The following is an 18,562-nucleotide window of genomic DNA, read 5'->3' on the forward strand; positions in this document are numbered from 1 at the left end:
GGATGCTCTTCTAGTACAATTACGGTAATATGCGTGCGCTTTCTCTTGTTCCGGGAAAGGGAGTTTATATATTAGAGGGTTTTTTAGATTTAGGACAGGAAAACACATTCTGTACGAGATCAGAGAACTGCTCATCCGGTCCGAGGCTGATGGCAGGTATGCAGTAAAATATTACAAACCGTAGCAAAAATAACTAAAACGTTACTTAAAACGAAATGAGAAGTGAACGCTTATGGGTGATTCTGCCGGATGTGTTAGGGACTTTTTTGTGTTTATATACTCGTTTTTAACAGTGTTATTCTTACAGTCTGATGTAAGAAGAGGAAAATGCACAAATGACTGGATTTTGCCCCATAATGATTACAGGTTTGTATTTGCCACCGCACTGTACCGTACGGATTCATGTGAAAACAAACACCACGGCGTGTGATTTCAGATGACTGATGATCTGTCGTGATTTGTTTCAGAAATTGTCATTGTGCGCCACCCTGTCTCCGTGTGCGTACCCGTGAACCACAAAGTAACTTTGCGAGTCCGTGCTGAAGGCAAAGGGGTTCTCAGCTACCAGTGGTTCTCTGAAGATGAGAAGGAGGTGATTTTTTAAAACATGAAACTTTGGTGAACTTTTCCGTCTCTGTGTGTCCTGAAACGGGAGATCTCGAGTTGGTAATTTGTCCCAAAATTGTTGAAATGGATGTTTTGGTGAAATGGAGCCGCCTGTCACTGTTCGATTCGTAGAACAATTCAATTCGTGCCTTTAACAAGGCCCCACAGTGTGGCAACTGTTGTTTTTATTTGTAAAAGTAAACATTTTGATATAGCTAAATCAATAGATTACGTAAGTACAACAAATATCTTGCAGCGTTCATATTCCGCCTCCTGCCATTTTCGTACCCACTCGTTGCGAATTATATTTCAGAAACAAACTATTTTGTATGTGAGTAACTTTAGAGTTCAGTATTTTTATGAATTATGGGAATAAATAGTCACAACTTAATTCAATTGTACATATAATATTTTGAGTACTACAATCTTGTGTTTATTTTGCTTTTCGTGCTTATTTGCATCTGTCAGCGCTTATGAAATCCGACAAATCTGTGATAGATCCAAGTAAATTGCTTGTATATGTATTTCAATTGAATTTTTTGAATCCTACTGCCACATTCTCCATCGTGCACTACTAATTTTCACTACCTTTATTTGCACCAATTGTCAGCAATTTGTCTTAAAACCGGTAAAGGTACAACCCAATTACTTAATAAATATATAAACGCTATACATAATCATCAGAGAAGAGCATACAATTGTATTGTGTGCAAGTTTTTAATTATTGTAATTTATTTATCTCCGCATTTGATCACCATCTTCTAAGTGAAATAAACGGGTACTCAGCAGCTAAGTACATCGATCTGAAATGGTTTGTTTGTGGGTAACAAGGAGAAGTAGGAGGAAACACAAAGAACGTCTAACTGGTGTCTACAAATTTGTGTAGGGGTGAAATGACTGAGAGTTTCGATTTCAGTTACCACTATAATGTGTTCACACATGCTTTTTTGTCAGGTGCCTGGTGGGACTCAAGCAGACCTAACTATAAGAGCTTCTAAAACTCAGCGATATGTCTGCCGAGTCAATGACCACTTTCACAATTACCTCTTCAGCGAATGGGTGAAGGTGAAAGTGTTGGACGTTGATAAATCAGGTATTATGCTCATTTAATTTACACAGTCATATGTTCCACATAAGACAAATTCCATACCTGTATAACAATCTCTCCCCCTTACTTTTCAGGTTTGCCAGTTGACTGGCAGGGTGAGCCGCACATCGCTATCAATCCCAAACCAGACACAGTTCAACTGGGAACAAAACTCAGCCTTCGCTGTGCTGCCTTTGGCATCCCCACTCCACACTACCAGTGGTACAGAAATGGACAGCCACTGCTGGACAAGAACAGTGATATACTGCAGGTGAGGCAAGAAAATAAAGGTTTGCTTACTATGCCAAGACTCTGACAATCAGGTCAGGTTTAAACCCGACCCATTGTTTAAACAGGTCGGGAAACAAGATTGTTTCTCGACCTGTTTAAGAAGCCTGGTCAATATTTCATTAAAACTCATTTGCATTTGTGGAAGTGTGCTTAAATAAAAGTAATTTGCTTTTTTAATCTTGCAGATTGATGGTGTAACAGCAGAACATGGTGGATCCTATCTGTGCTCGATATCTAACGTCTTAGAAGAGAGATGGACGGAGCCTGTTGATGTCAATATTGGTAAGTCTAACAGAACTGTAAACATATTTTCCTAATTTTTATCCTTTCCTCCTGCATTACTGTCTTTGTTTCTGAGTAAAAGAAACTGTAGGTAAACAAGATTTTCTTCATACCCCTACTGTTCTGCTGATTTATCCGAAAGGCTTTGTTTTTTTGCCATTGTGGTAGAGGTACTTTCCCATTTCTACAGAGTAAAAAGGAAGTTGTTTGTCTCCAAATAGTGCTTAGTCCATGCCTTAGACACAAAGCAGGAAAATGATGTAAAGTGAAACCAACATTTCTTCTGCTTATGGTTCATGCTTTGTTAATGCAGTAATAACTACAAATGGTTTTACTATTTCAGCTCATTTCTTTTTTCACAAATGCTAATCTTCTGTTGCTTTTCTTTCATTGTCTTAGTACAACCCGAACAGCCTCCACTAACAGGTACAGTTTTGCGGAAGACACCATTTCTAATGCACAGTAGAAAGAAAAGTATCACTATAATTTGTGCTTTCTTCATCTCATTCTCTCTTTCAGCCACTGATAAGGTTGCCCTTCTCATTGGCAACTTGAATTACAGCTGCCACCCTGGTTTGATGGCGCCCGTCATGGACGTCCACGAACTGGGCAACCTTCTGCAGCAGCTCGGGTTTAGGGTGGTTTCCTTGCTGGACCTCACCAGGCAGGAGATGATGGCTGCTATCGACAAATTCATTCAGCTTCTTGACAAGGGAGTTTATGGTGAGTCTAAATTAGCTACGTGCTGAGCAGTATGAATTAAGCGTCTCACTGTTGTGAAATGCTGCTTTTAACTTCCCCTTCTCACGTTCTGTGCTGTTTATCAGAGATCCTGAACTATTGGCTTGTTTATAATCATGTAGGTGTATTTGAGTATGCAGATGAGATCACTTTTTATAAATGGCTACAAGACTTGATTAGGGAGAATTTTTTTAAAAAAAAGCTCATTAGTATAAAAACTGTTTATTTATTAAAGATGTGTTACAGCATTTAGTATCAAGAAGTAGTTTTGGACGTTAAAAGGGAAGTAAGTGAATACTATTCTTAAACAGTGGAAAGGGAAACACTAGTATAGATGCATAGTTAGAAATTGTGTCTATGATAAAATAGCAACAAGAAGGAAATGGTCATGGCTCACTAGAATACTGTACTACTGTGATCTGTATCTTAAAAAACGACATCAGCTGACCTTTTGATTCTTTTTGTGACCGTGATGTAATATTAAGTTTTTTCCACCCCTGGACTTTAGAATCTCTTCATTATGAAATTAGTAGATTTGAACTCCTATTTAATACAATTTCTTTTCACTTAACAGGGCTTTTCTACTATGCGGGTCATGGGTATGAGCATGCTGGGAGGAATTATTTGGTTGCAGTCGACGCTCCACAGCCGTACCAAACCAAAAATTGTGTCTGTGTTCAGAGGGTCATGAATCAAATGCAAGAAAGGCAGACTGCCATGAGTGTAATCCTGCTGGACACCTGTAGAAAGTGGTATGTGTACTAATCAACTTCAGTTTTCATAGGAGAGAACAAAAATGTTGTATCAATTTTAAAAAAAATTAGGCTCACCAGAATCTTTTTCAAACAATGTTCTTTAGGTACAACCAAGGTTGTATACCATCAGTCATTAAGCCACTGAGACCAAATGGGAACACTGTGTATGGTTATGCCACGTATGTATAAATTTATATAGATAATATTCTCATTTAAATGTTGAAACAATAAATGGCTGACACTGAAAACCAAAGTAACATCAAAGAAAACTATTGTTTGATTCACGTTAACCTTGTAAATCTTTTCAGATGCGAGGATGCTGAGGCCTATGAAGTCCAAGATGGGGGCAAGAGTACTGGCATCTTCACAAAGTACCTGAACAAGCATATTCTTCAGGAAGCCAAAGTCACGCATGTCTTAGAGCGAGTGTCTGAAGGTGAGTGTTTCAAAAGTACTACAGAATTACCTTTGGCATCAGTTCAAATTTGATTTTTTTTTTAGCTTTTTGAAGAAGCAAATGTCAGGCTAGCGCATAATAGCATCTAATACTTTATCTACTATCCTAGTCGGTTAAATTTCTTCAGTGTTATTTTGTGATGGCCCCAAAAGATTCAGTGTAAACAACACTGAAGGGAACAGGTTGTCCTTTGATATGCTGATTGAAGCACAGACAAGATTGATGACCCCGTAGCACTGCTTTTTAATGTTGTTTACTTGGTATTTTTTGGTGTGGTCAACTGATCATAGATGTAAGGATATCAAATTCTCCCATTGAGAAAGCATGTTTGTCTTTTTCGATGGGCTCTGAGGAAATACATTTTTGGGGTACCAGTAGCATGTGACCTCATTCTTTGGAAATTCACACTGTTGGCGAGAGAACACCAAGAAACCTGAGAGCTGCGGGGAACGAGACAGCTGCTTTGCCTTTTCGGCACTCCCCGTGCCTCCGCTCTCAAGGGGTCACTCAGAAATCAGTAGACGCAAGACACGAACCCTTGCTGATGGCAATCTTTGTCGAAGTGCTCGAGAACTTATTTAGACAAACTAATGTGAATGTTTGTTTTTTGCGAATGGTTAGAAAACTATCTCAGTAAAATTCATCTTTTTAGGAGCCACAGACAAAGGCACATCCTCTTTTTTAAAATCTTTTTTTCTTTTCCCCAATTTTGCGCTGGTCTTTTAAACAACTGTAAGCTTTTGAAATCTCTCCATTGTCTGAATGTCCATAGAATAACTTCCAAAATTACAATGCTGACTAATTAATTATTTTGAACTTTATTCAATTTTTCAAATATCCCCAGTTCCTCAAATTTGCTCATGTGAATCATATCCTCCATAACGTACTCATTCATCACTTTCTGATTTGGAGAACTCATTCAGTCCCATGATCAAAAGAGAAATACATAAACTTTTCACTAAAATCTTTAAAACTTTTTATTATTTCAGAGTCTCCTGATGTTTTGAACAATGCTGCTAAAAAGTATTTGTCACGTTCCAGAATTTTTTTTCAAAACCTAAATGTTTCAGATCAGCAAACTAGTTTTAAAAGCAAAGTTAATCCAATGAAAAGCTATTTGGATTTATTAAAGAAAAATAGTTATCCTAGGAAGCAGTTATGTAAACACATGCATATGAAAATACTTTTTACTGCACCGTAATGCAAATCAGTTTTGGCTATGTGTCATCATTACCGTACACCCTTTCCTTTTTTCTAAATCAGATGTTGGTAAAGACCCTCTTGTAACTGGCAAACAGGCAGTGGAGATAAAACACACCATGAAAGAACCACGATCCCTCAAAGATAAAGTTCGAACTGCAGGTCACACAAGAGAACTACACCTACGAGATGTTTGCTGGAGGCAGGCAAATGGTGAGTATGGAGAAGTCCCCATCTGTGTTTTATTCTGTTTAAGTTCTTAAGAAAATTTTGCTGTTGATACCAGATATAAACACATCCTGACAGATAGGTTTCCTCAAAGCTAATCTCAGTTTACATATTACTTGTGCCCTGTGATTTCAAAAGAGTCAATCTACTGTTCAGTGATCTTCATACCTCCTATGCCACAGCCTGTGACAGCCCAAGAGAAATAGTTGTGGTTTAAGACATTTTCGATACCATTAAAAAAAGGCCAGTCATAGTATTTTATTCATCAAAATAGGGAACTTGTGAATGGTTCAATACCTATTTTTGTTTTTACGTAGAATGAGGCTATTTTTAAACATGCCAGACTTACTTAAAACTAATTTTACCCATTGTGAAATTCAGTTTTGATATCACAATCTGAGTGAGATTTTTTCTTGATCAGAAATGACTCTGTTGCTTAAGTTGGCTAGTTGAAATTACAGAAAGGCAATCAGTAGCTCTGCAAAATAAAGTCTTCATTCTTTAAATGGAAAAAAGTCTGAATAGGAAAATATTTTTTGTTTTTATATAAGAGAGGTTTTCATTTCTTCTTTCAGATCTGCCACGAAAGAAGCAGCTGACGTTTCTATGCGGCGTGAAAGTGGAAGTCAGCTTTTCAGCTCTGTTCTCCAATGTGCTGGTTGCTTTTGCAACTATAAAGACTACACCTGATCAAACCCAGGACTGTACTGTCACGCTAAGTAGCAGTCCTGTAAGTATTTACGTTATACTTAAACAATCAGATATTTTATTTCAGACTTTACTGTTATCAAAGCAGGAAATACATAGATCTGAAAGGTGATAACGGCATATGAAGAGAGTAAAAAAAAGTGTGCAGTGTGCACAAATTTATATCTTAAACAGACGTTACTTCCTTCATACCTTCAATCACAAATATTTGTCAATATTGGATTCAAAAACTGCAGCTTGTATTTACATAAATTCCGCATTGGTCATGATAGAATGTAGTCAGTTTCCACTGCCGGTTTCTGTAATGACCAGTAACACCCCCGCCTTCCATGTCTAAGGAAGTCCTCTCCAAATATGGGCTTCCAGCATAGAGCAACCAATGACAAAGCATGAAATCAAAGCAGTGTCATACACTCCTCTTGTGCAATACATGTATTTGTTGGTATGTGTAATCTCGGATTATACTGCCATCGTGTGGTTAGTTTGTTTTCTGAATTTGCCAGGGGTGATGAGGAGCAAACATTTTTATTGTAGTTAATCATCACACATAATATTAATCAAAATTTCTATGGTTTCATTCCTTAGGCAATGGAAGACATAGTTTCCAGCACGGGTCGCTCGGAGGATATGGACTCACTACTATTAAATGAAACGCTTAACCCTGACTGTACTTTAAGACTTTGCTCTCTCCAGAAGCTGAAGGTATGTAGGCACTAATATATTTTTTTCACTTTCTGTTAACATTTTGTTTATTCATTTTGCAATGAGTGTGATTCCTTTGTCATTTTGTTAGGAATCAGTAGTACTCAAGGTGGATCTACACTATACTCACAAGGACAGTAATCTGCGGCACACAGAAAGCCAGCAGGTGGATATTGGAAAGCCTCTGGTTGCATCCTGTAAGCTGTACAGGGAGAATCACACAAGAGACAAAAAAACAAACGGTGCTACTGCTCAAAGCATGGGCAACATTTCACACAGCAAATCACAGCAGCATCAGAATCTGGCTGCTCCGCATCGACATTTCACCAGAAAGGCAGAGTGCGCTGCCAAAACTCCAACGACATGGAGCAATGAACCTGAAGAGAACGATGAGAATGAACTGCTGGATTTCCAACCATCTGAGTAAACACTGTCAAAAAGCTTTTTCTTTTTCTTTCTTTCTTTTTTTTTGTTGCAGCATTTGATAATGCATTTTGTCTGTAATTGATGATAATAAGTAGATTGAGAAGATATATACTCTGCTTATGTTCGTTTCCATTGCAGAACATAAATGGATAAAATACATAAATGTTGTAAAGAATTTTAAAAGATGACAGTAATATTTTTGATTTTTTTTCTTGTGAAGAACACTTTTTATTTCAGTGGCAAGCTGGCTGGCCAATTGAAGACATTACTTTAATAATTTATCTCATAAACAGTCCTACTTTAATCTCTGCATTGTGGAACTGTAGAAAATATTGTGATATGTAGTTTTAACATAGTAATAAATACTGGAATATTTCTTTACATGGTGGTTTTTCATTCAGTTTGTTTTTGAACAATTGAATCACAGAAGTAATCTGAATTTAATTTCTTCCTGATAAAATCCACAGAATAACAAATGTGAAAGTCAAATATGTTAGCAAAACTTGTTTTTCATTAGGGAATTTGTACATCGTTGGATACTGAGTGGTAAGCTAATTTCATGAGGGAGGTCTTGAGTTCATTTGACCACATTACTGTGCAGCTCCATGAAAAAAAATCTTCATACACCTTAGATTTTATCACTTTAATATATTTTGGATTATTTTAAATTAAAAAGTTTCTCCAAATTGAAATCTGAAAAGTATTTTTAGTCATCTGCCCTAACCTCTGTTATTCAAAATAAGAACCCATGGAATCAGTTAGTAAATACAACCCACTTGAATGCATTTGAAATTCAGCATAAATAAAGTTTAATTTAGTTGGCTTTAAAGGTTTATTAAGAAACATTAGAGAATTAGCAACATTATGAAGAAGAAGGCACACTATAGAAAGATCAAAGATAAAGTTGCAGAGAGGTTTAAAGCAGGGATGTGTTTTACAAGAATTTCCCAGGCTTTGAACAAGTCATTCAAGCACAGGAAATGTATTGCACAATTGCAAACCAAAGACGTGCTTATTTACCTAATCCATGGAAGTAGTAAAATGGCTGACTGCACCCGCGGATGGAGTTGCAGATGTCCACAGATCAGATGAGAGAATCTGTTAACGATTTTGTGCACTCAAATGCAATGGTGCATTATGCTATAGAGATGTTTTGCTTTAGCAGAAATACTGTTGCATTGCTCAGAGCTGATGAAAAGAGGCAAGGAGCTGAATACAGAGTAATCTTGGAAAGAAACTTGTTAGAACTTGCAAAAAACTGCAGACCGAGACAGGGTTCACATAAGGACAATGAATATAGTAAGATAACTATAATGGTTTACTAGTAGACCAATTCCAATTAAATAATTAGCATTTGTAGAAAAAGATAAGATAAAATGTGGAAAAGTTCCAATGAGTATAAATACATTTTGCAGCGCCCTGTGATAAAAATCATCAACTTACAATTCGTCATAATGACCCAAGTCAAATTAATTTTGCCTATATCACCTTTTGGCAATAAAAAGGGGGTGATTTCAATGCCAAATTTACTTATTGCAAAGAAAATAAGGTCATTATTTTAAGACCAATTATTTGGTATAATTATTGGACAATATTGTAAGTTATTAACAATATTAACAATATTCTAAGTTATTAACCGCATTTATTCACATGAAAGATAAATGTTTAGGCGTTTATCTGGCTACTAAATGTATCATTAGCTAGCCAAAGTTGCAAAATCTGCTAGCGTCAAAAGATTACCGAGTTTTACTTTCATCTAGAAGCGAGTCGAGTAGGGCTACAATTTATTTTGAAGTTGATTAAAGCATAAACCTTTTGATAAGTTGATAAGATAAACCTTTCTTATCGCGATGTGCAGCAAGTCAAAATAAAACAAATTAACTTTCGAGGTGCTCGCTGTTGACAGATTTGAATACATCTTACTTCTAAAATACTCTACATAATGCAGTAATGTTGTTGATTGTCTCTACATATACTCCAATATGAAAACCCGGTCCCCAGCTCTGGCTATAGCTCGCCGTGATCGTATAGTGGTTAGTACTCTGCGTTGTGGCCGCAGCAACCCCGGTTCGAATCCGGGTCACGGCAAGAGGGTTGAAAGTCTGTCGGGCATTGTTTTTCAATTGTAAAAATATTATTTTCTTAGCATATCTCGCTACATTTTATTATTAATGGGAACGTTTGTAGCGCAAAGGATTAGTATTTGTGTGTGTGTCGCTTACGTTGTCTATCCCAGATCTGAATATACCGTCATTAACATTTTGGAAAAAGAAAACAAAAACAAAAAACATGGCACAAAATTTATTAAATAGCTTTTTCACTTATGGTAGTCTCATGGTGACATTAATTAGGTACAAAATAACGACTATTGATGATGTGTGTGTTCCTCTACACACGTCAGTCAATTTCAGGTCAATTTCAATGTACGACCTGTAGGTGGCAGACTAATCCACTTCATTTTCATTCTATAAGACAGAAACGAGTTGTTGAGACACCTGAGGTCAGGTTTGGGGGTCAACCTTGAGAGGGTATATTACAAACCAGAAAATCAAACTGGTAATTTGTTTTAAATGTATTTCATTTACGCTTAACGTCTTACAAGGATGCCTTTGTAAAAATGGTTTTGATCCCACACAAAATTTGTTTATTTATTTATATCTCGACCAAAAAGAGTCTTGGTTCTCTTGGGTGAATGAATCTGGGTAAAAATAATACACTAGTGTAATGAGCACTGGGGGGTTTGGGGGGACAACAAAAAACGCCCAAATTGTCCTATTTATAATTGGATAGCCTGTATTTTAGCTATGCAGATAGCTGTGTCAGAGAAGCTGCAGAATTGAAAAAAAAAAAAAGATCTGTATTGGAAGTAATCCTAAAACCCAGACAAAACGCCTCATTCTCCTGTTGGCTCACTTTGACGTCAGTTTGCATTGGGACCCGCCCGCCTGCCGAAGTGGCGGCGGTGAATGGTGAGAGATAATCCTTTGCTCGACCACAGACACACACCATCCCCCGAGCTGCCTCCTGGATCTGGCTCCGGATCTGGATGCGGGCATCCTTTGGATTTTGCGCTTAACAACACGGACCCCTACTGGAAAGAAAACTTAATCGGGACAACAATGGTGGCTGAATACGCGGCTGCTGGTCGTTTAGGGGACCGGGGAGTGCGCTCGGTGTGACATTCACTTGCACGCTGGTGTGGAGTTTTTATTGTTCTGGTCCCGTAGACGCAGAGGCACAGCGGCGAATCTGTGGAGAAGATGTTGAGCCGATTCATGAGTGGCAGCCTCAGGAATCTGGAGCGGGAATACAGCTGCACTGTCAGGCTGCTGGACGATTCGGAATATACGTGCACCATTCAGGTTAGTCACCTGTCGACCGCTCCGCAGAGGACCGAATATTGCTGCAATTGTGTCTGCTCATACGAGTGTTTGAACAGTGGATCAGTGCCTGAATGCCACAATGCTGGCGTTAACTCCCACCAAAAACACCCAAAAATAGTGCAGTGTGTTTACAAATCTGCAGTGGAGGGAGGCATTTACCCACTATTGCTTTAACGATCAATGAGAATTATGTTTTTTTACCTATTATTTACAAAATAGTTCAGGTTCATATTGGGTGGAGAAGACACGTTTTATTTTTTTAAGTCCTGACGCAAGATTTTCAGTCTTGATCTATATTGTATCCCTATAGCTCTGGGTGTATGTTTTGGATCGTTGCATTCCGGTCCAAGTCTTGCATACTGTGAAAGGTTCCCTTGCAGGATTGTCCTGTATTTATCTCCAGCCGTGTTTCCATGAACTCTGACTGGTTTCTCTGCTGACAAAACGCATCCCCTCAGCATGATGCTTCCACTGTCATATGTGATCTGAATGATGAGTAGACAGCCACACCATATTGTTTTTCAGAAGGTTAGAAAGTTCGGTTTTGGTCATGTGTGACCAGAGTCAATTATTCTTCTCCATGTTTGTACTGTGCCCTGCATGAATTTGCTTTATGGTTCCTAAAAACCAGCTGCCTTAAGATGGTTGTTGGTATGTAATGAAAGCACACAATTCCTTTGTGCTTTCATTACACACAGGAATGAAATCACACATTTCTAAAGGTCTTAAAGGTATTTATTTAAATGATGTGTCTCCCATTTCATGTCAATTTATTTGCAATTGGTTTTTGTTTGTTCATTCAGTTTTCCATGCAGTTTTCCATTAGTTACACACATTAAGTACACACAAGCAATCCCATGAAATAACTCTGAAGTTGCACATTGCTGATCTATATTCTTCCAAAATGTACCATGTATTATTGAAGAGTAGCTGTCACATTTATTTATTAATTTTTTAAATAAGAACAAGTAGAAAAACTGGATTTTCTCAGAGAAAACATGCCGCTTTGAAACTTAAAACAAGCCAGCACTCTTGCAAAATACTTCCCTGAGCTATTTGTCTCTGACAGCCTTGCTTTGATAACTGTGCAGGTTCGGTGTTCATGCCGATTAGACAAAAAAGCAGGTGAGAGAACCTGTCACTTCAATTTCTAATGAAAACGATTCAGTTTGTTGATCCTTTTTAGTTGTAAGAAATGGGAAAAGCCATCCTTAGAGATGCTCTGCACGTCACAAATAGATCTTTGCACCTGTCAAACAATGAAACGCTGATATTAATAAGTCTTGCCACTGCAATATTGTCAACAGGTCGCACTGTAATTGCTCAGTGAAACTGACATGAAATTTACTGTAGTGCTACGGGAGTGCACCTAGGTTGTAAACAGACCTGTATTTGTGCTTAGAGAGCTGAGCAAATGATGGAGCTGGGCCAGATGGACTGTGATACCAGCAGGTGTGCCTTTTGCAGCAGAGTCGGGTAGCTGACGTCACCGGAGTGGATGGAGGGGCAGCATGGAGCGGAATGAAACAGGAGAATGCTCCGGCTCTGCCATGACTGTCTGGCATCCTGATTATCTTTCCGTCAAAACCTCGTCCTGTAAGGGAGTAAGATAATCCACCTGACTGGCCACATTACTTATGTGCGTTCCACATTTAGTTGCTTCCCTCCAGGTTTTATGGCCTGCCAGGGGAAAGAGAGGAAAAAAAAAAAGGTGGATATCAGGACACTGAGACTGGGGAATGCAAAGTAAGAGGCGGGTCATAGATTCTGAAAGCCGCACTTTATTCTCTCTCTCTGTGTTCCAGTCTTTTCTGTCCTGCTTCTGTATTTGTCCTATCCTGTTTTCAGAGTGCAGTGAACTTATTTCCAGTAGACACTCGATTCCATCACACTCTGACTCTCAAGCAAAACTTTTTTAATGGCTCCATTCTCATATTTGCCCCTGGCTTAGTTAATCATCCTACCATTGTCTTGCCTTGAATTTCCTACCTTGTAATATTTTTAGTTACTTCCTAATTCCTGTCCCTGTATCTCCTGCATGTTACAGCCACCTTCAGTAGAATTTTTAAGCACAAAATTAGACTCAGCAGGACACAGGAGGTTTTTACCAGTTGGCCAGAAAATGCACCAATCTTTTTAGTGCACTCTCAGCCATGATGGATGAACCTTGGTTTTACATTAATAAATTATAGAGATTTCCAATATGCTGAGGGTAGAAAAAGTGAGCACTTATAATTACGTAGGCCATTACAAGTAGATTCAGCCAAGCTGCAGGTTGACAGAAGAGCCTCATGCCTTCTTTGCTTTGTGATTGCAGTCGATCTGTGGAGCAGAATCAACTGTTTAACAGTTTCCTAATGACTGTAATATACAAAGTAAACTGCTGAATACATATTCAACATTTTTATTATTTTTCTTCGTCACACCCCCAAAGGACTCTGCATATTTAATGGGTTTTGGACTTTTCATTTAGAGTTGTTTTTCTCAGAGTACCATTAATCATTTTTCAGTTTTTTATTTTGCCACACAAGGCTACATAAGATTTGTTGTTATTAGTAAATATCGTCATTATGAGATCACAGGCAATCACTTTAATTTTCTACACTGTTTTTTCCCCTGCTTTGCTTCTTAAACTCTTTATAAGCTTTGGTATGGATGCTATGATCTGTCAGATGTTGACACCGACAGCAGAGAGACTTCATTCAATAGGTTGAATATCCTATTGACATTGTAAGTGTGAAATTGTGATACTTGGGGTACATTAGTAAACAATTATTGCATGCCAGGTGTTGTTTTTCCACATATCCATACATGAGAAAAAGTGGGACATTTTGTAAAACATTTAAGTGCTAAAAAAATGCCTGATCATTTTGCCTCCATTGTCAAATCTAATCACATTAAACATTCCATTACTTCTGTGATAGCAAAAGTTGTTTAGGTGTGATTTCATTTTCTCATATGCTGGGCAACGCTGGTAGAAGTCTGTCTTATAACCAATGAGTTGCTGGTTCAGATCCCAGGTCTGTCTGTCTCAGTTGATGTGTCTTTGAGCAAGACACTTCACTCTGTCCAACTCTTCTGCGTTGTCAGCCACTTTAGGGTGAGGTAGTCTTCATCAGTGCAGAGAGAGTGTCCGCACAGCATACCAAGATATCAAATAATGTTATTACTCTCATTCCAAAGAGATTTGCATAACGGTTTTGTAAAATTTTCTAACAATGTTATCTATATGTTTTTTTTGTTGTGTCTTTAAGTTGCAACAATTACGATCAAATACTCATAGGTGGACTTCTTGGAAAATATTACAGTATTAACTGACAGAGAGGACACAGTGATAGATTCTTACATCTCCAGATGACAGTAACCCTCACTCCATGTGCCCAATTAGGCAATTGTCTTTCTTTGATGAAAATTGTACTAAAGAACTTAATGAGAAACATTGAAAGTAATGATGTACACAATAAATTCTACTACTCTGTTGTTTTTTTTCTGGTTGTATAATAAGCAGTTCTTATCAGTATATCTTGCTAGTTCTGCTCATGCCACTTATTTTACCTTGACAAAAAATGGGGAGAAGATAAAAGAATAGGGCTTTCTAGGTTAGTGCCTTGAATACAGAAAACCTTTGAACATTATCTGGAGCTGTGCTGACATCTTGAGTGGAGCCCATTGGGGGATGGGACACTGTGTATTGAGGGGTGCTTCACTTTGAAGCAGGATGCCAGTGCCTCAGCTGTTGCTCCGGTGACTGTGCAGTTACGCTGAGAAATTGACCACTCAGTGGTCAGGACCTCTTATAAAACTACTGGCAAGCACTGGTGCCTTCAATACTGGAATGAGAGGACACAAGTGATCATCTGTCCACATCAGCTCAGACATTCCTGAAATTGCCCCACTGTTCCCATTAAACAACTCAGTCTTACAACTTTAGATAACATAAATTCCTTGCAGTATTTTTGACACTTGGGAGTTATTTGGATTGCCTACAGTTTCATGTGAAAATAAAGATGTATTCTTTACTCTTATTCGGAATACATTGGAAACATTCAGTGCCAACATATCTTTTATCTACTTCTAGTTCTCTTTATTGGATTCTGTCTGAATGTTTCATGAAATAGAATCTCAGGGGAATGTCACTTCTCTTTACCAGCATGTGTGCTGAACAGCTGATTGGCTGAAACCTGTGAAGCATGATATGATTTGTAGTAATTAAGGATTACTTTAGTTTGTATGTAAATGGCAGCTCCTGTCAGAAAAATCCAGACTCCTTCATTGGGATTTGATGTGAGGGATGACTTTTGCCAGTCACACTTTGCCGGTCATTAGTTGTTGGTGACAGGAATGCTGGACCACGGTGAGGAAAGAGCTGCTAGTGCCTTTGGATGCAGTGTTTAGTAGAACACTCCTGTGTATCACTGCGGCCTCTCACATAGTGAGAGTATTTCATGGAAATTAAGCTCTGCATGACCTGCACTGGCTCATTGGGATTTATGACTGTGCTTATCTGAAGACACAATGTGAAACGACTTTTGATGTACACTTACAGAAATGAAACCTTAGAATACACAACTCTTTTTGATATTTAGATCAGACTACTAAATAAGAGTGCAGACCCTGCTCAGGTCCCTCTGACCAAAAGGCCCCCTTGTATTCTCCAGTGTGTCTTGTGTTTGGATGAATGTGTGAATGTGCATGTGTGGGCAGCATGGAGGCAGTCTGTCAGCATGTCGGGATCAGTCTGCCGAGTCCTCCATTGTCCTTTCTGAGATCTATTGTGTAACAAAGAGAAACAAAGTAGAGCCTGAGGTCATTATGCTGTACCTGAAAGCATGATTATTAAACACCCTACCAGAGCAATAAATCTGTGCTGTGACCACTCTACTTATTAGAAAGGTGGACAAAAGCAGAGGCACATTGATAATCCCGTTCCCCTTACACTGTAATGTTTTCTTTTTTTTTCTTTTTTTTTTTATTCTACAAAAAGGACCAGGCCTGGAGCTATAGTACCACAAACAGATTGCACGGCTTGTTGGTTGCATTTACATACTGCAGCAGCCTTGCAAATGAGTTGGTGCAACTCAATGGAACTTCACATTTAGGCTACAGGGGAAAACCAGTTTGGAAATTTCTTTAAGCACCTTATTTAAAAAAGAAGAAAAAATAAGGTTAAGTTTCTGAATAATAATGGGTGTTAGCAACTCTTGTCCTAATGTACAGGAGTGATATAAATGGCTCAGAGATAATCAGATACCAGATTATTATCTCTGGTATCTTTGGAAGTATGCAGCTTAAAATCAAACAGAATGTATTTATGATATAATGTGAATCTGGGTTTGTGAGATTGGTGGGGGTCAAAAGAGACTGACAAAAGAGATTGAGAAGAGCAGTAAACAATCTGGATTTTCTCATGACATGGGTATGATATTTATAACGACGTTTTCTGGCACCGTGCTGAACTTAAGACAGAATGTGATATGGATTTATCTAGTCTCATGCATTTAAAAAAAATCAGGACTTGTTTAAATCTGTTGATGCTCACATTTGAAGTTTTAAAATGGAATTGTCTGTTATATTCTTGTAAACACATACGTACTGGTGCCGCCTCAAATCGCTACATTAATGTCCTTCAAGGCATATAAATCTGCAATGTATCTTGGATCATGTTTTTTGTTCAAATTGACTTTGAATGAACTTTGACTCTTAGCTTGAATAATGATGGCACAGGCTGTACTGCAGGTGGAGGCAAGGTGGGACAAACTGGTTTGAATGGATCCATCATCAATATATTTGCTTGGTAATTGTTCTCTGGTAGCTGAAGGATGTTTTATAAATCTAGAAATTTAACTAGTCTTCTCTGGACCTCTTCATAAACTGCCTTCACACATTTTTTTAAAGTCTAAAAACCTATGCAGTGTTCTCACATACAGAATGCTATAGTTGTTTTACTATGAATCATATTTGTTCCAGTTAAATCATAGTTTGCAATAAAGTAGTTGAAACTGATTGTGACACTTTATTTTACTGAGTGGTCTTTAAAGAAAGGTTTGCCACTAAGCTGAACAAATTTTACAGAACTGTTTTCACTTCTTCCTTCTAAGCTAGCCCATCATCACCCTGCTGCTGTTTTTCCATGGGCCTTGGAGCTGTCACTCATTTGCTCTCGTTCTCTCTCTCTCTTGTTTGAGAGACTCCAGCCTTTGTCTTTCTCTAAACTCCAGGCCCGTGTGCCTCCGCAGACTAATGAGGAAACACAGGAAAAGGTTCGTAGTACACTTAAACAAAAACAGCAGTGACATACTTTGTCTTACGTTGCATAAGAACAGTCGGAAGTGCTGGTGAGCTGAAGTGCAGCAGATTTATTAATGCATAAAGTTAACATAGGGCAGCTCTGCTCTTAATTTCTAAGTTTATACTTTTTCATGGAATAATATTTTTCTCGACCAATATGGTAGTTGTTTCTTAATCCTTGGGCATTCTCTACAGCGCCACTAAACTTCCTTTGTGATGGAAATGAACTCTAACATGGGTGTAAACCAGCCCATAGGCCAGGTGCCGAACTAACATCAGATGGGTTTTGACAGCCGTGACAGGCTTCTCATGGCCAAGCAGCTCCAGACGTTTGAAAAAGAGAGCAACCGCGGTAATGCCCTCAAGTTTAAAGTATCATAAAAGAACATTTTGCTACATTATGAGAGCCTTTTTTCCTGATGTCCTCCTGCCTTGTCCTACTTTCATCCCGCCGTGATCTATTCCATGGGCCACTCCTTTTGTCCCTGCCTCAATCGTGAAGTTCATAGCTCAGCTGCACACAGTCTCACTGCAAGATAAAAAAAAATAATAATAATAATTAGCGTAATTTCTCTCTTACTTTTTGCGTCTTCACCTTTGTTGCTTATATTGGTTTTGTCACCTCAGGCAACTAACTTGTCTTTGTTGATTTTTGCCTCTGCATCTGTGAACACACATTATTGTTTTGGTGCTGGCCAGACCCTTATATATTATAGATAGATAGATAGATAGATAGATAGATAGATAGATAGATAGATAGATAGATAGATAGATAGATAGATAGATAGATAGATAGATAGATAGATAGATAGATAGATAGATAGATAGATAGATAGATAGATAGATAGATAGATAGATAGATAGATAGATAGATAGATCGATCTTTATTGTCATTGTCACAAGAACAACAAAATTTAAAAAGTGCCATCAGTCAGTGCATATGCTTAAAAATAACTGTCTCACAATTTACACACAATGTAAGAAATACATAACAAATAACTGATAAAAAAAACCTAATAAATAACTATTAGATTATTTGAATTGTGTTGTGCATTTTATTAAGACTTTCATCTGTATTTCATCTAGGTGTGTGGTTCTGTATAAGTAAATATAGTTAGTTCGCAATTTAATTTCTTTATAATTTATTCGTCTTCAATTTAAAAGACAAGATATGACTAATTTCTAAATAATCTGATTTCAGTAAAGACTTTGTGATGGTATGGTGTCCTATAAAATATTCAGAATTTCAAGTAGAGACAAAAACATCAGAATTCATTATTTAACAATGTACCGTGTAGTTTATGCCGTTCTGCTCATTGCAGATGAATGAAGATACCATAGTTCCCTGATAATAACAGTTATTCAAAGATTGCCGAGCATGTTTTTGAGAAACTTGAGAATTCTGTGT

The 18,562-nt window shown here is 37.9% G+C and overlaps 2 protein-coding genes and 1 non-coding gene across 3 annotated transcripts in view; all 3 read left to right on the forward strand.

Moving 5' to 3' along the window:
- The first annotated feature begins 42 nt into the window (after window positions 1–42).
- On the forward strand, window positions 43–7,864 carry malt3 (MALT paracaspase 3). The gene is made up of 15 exons (XM_044124266.1): window positions 43–156; window positions 308–366; window positions 468–592; window positions 1,561–1,699; window positions 1,789–1,964; window positions 2,170–2,266; window positions 2,666–2,692; window positions 2,786–2,989; window positions 3,582–3,759; window positions 3,867–3,941; window positions 4,071–4,198; window positions 5,483–5,632; window positions 6,223–6,377; window positions 6,941–7,057; window positions 7,149–7,864. Exons 2-15 carry the CDS (start codon window positions 336–338, stop codon window positions 7,482–7,484), a joined length of 1,938 nt encoding a protein of 645 aa, XP_043980201.1. The 5' UTR covers window positions 43–156; window positions 308–335; the 3' UTR covers window positions 7,485–7,864.
- Window positions 7,865–9,499: 1,635 nt separating this feature from the next.
- trnah-gug lies at window positions 9,500–9,571 on the forward strand. The gene has a single exon. It is a non-coding gene; the product is annotated as a tRNA-His (tRNA).
- A 913-nt stretch (window positions 9,572–10,484) lies between these two features.
- LOC122835316 (FERM domain-containing protein 5) overlaps window positions 10,485–18,562 on the forward strand; it is a 50,621-nt gene continuing 42,543 nt past the window's right edge. The window contains exon 1 of the mRNA XM_044124271.1: window positions 10,485–10,845. Within this exon, the coding sequence (XP_043980206.1) occupies window positions 10,744–10,845 (102 nt within the window). The 5' untranslated portion in view covers window positions 10,485–10,743. The remainder of the gene's footprint in view (window positions 10,846–18,562) is intronic.

Source organism: Gambusia affinis, linkage group LG08, assembly GCF_019740435.1.
Source record: "Gambusia affinis linkage group LG08, SWU_Gaff_1.0, whole genome shotgun sequence".
Taxonomy (NCBI): domain Eukaryota; kingdom Metazoa; phylum Chordata; class Actinopteri; order Cyprinodontiformes; family Poeciliidae; genus Gambusia; species Gambusia affinis.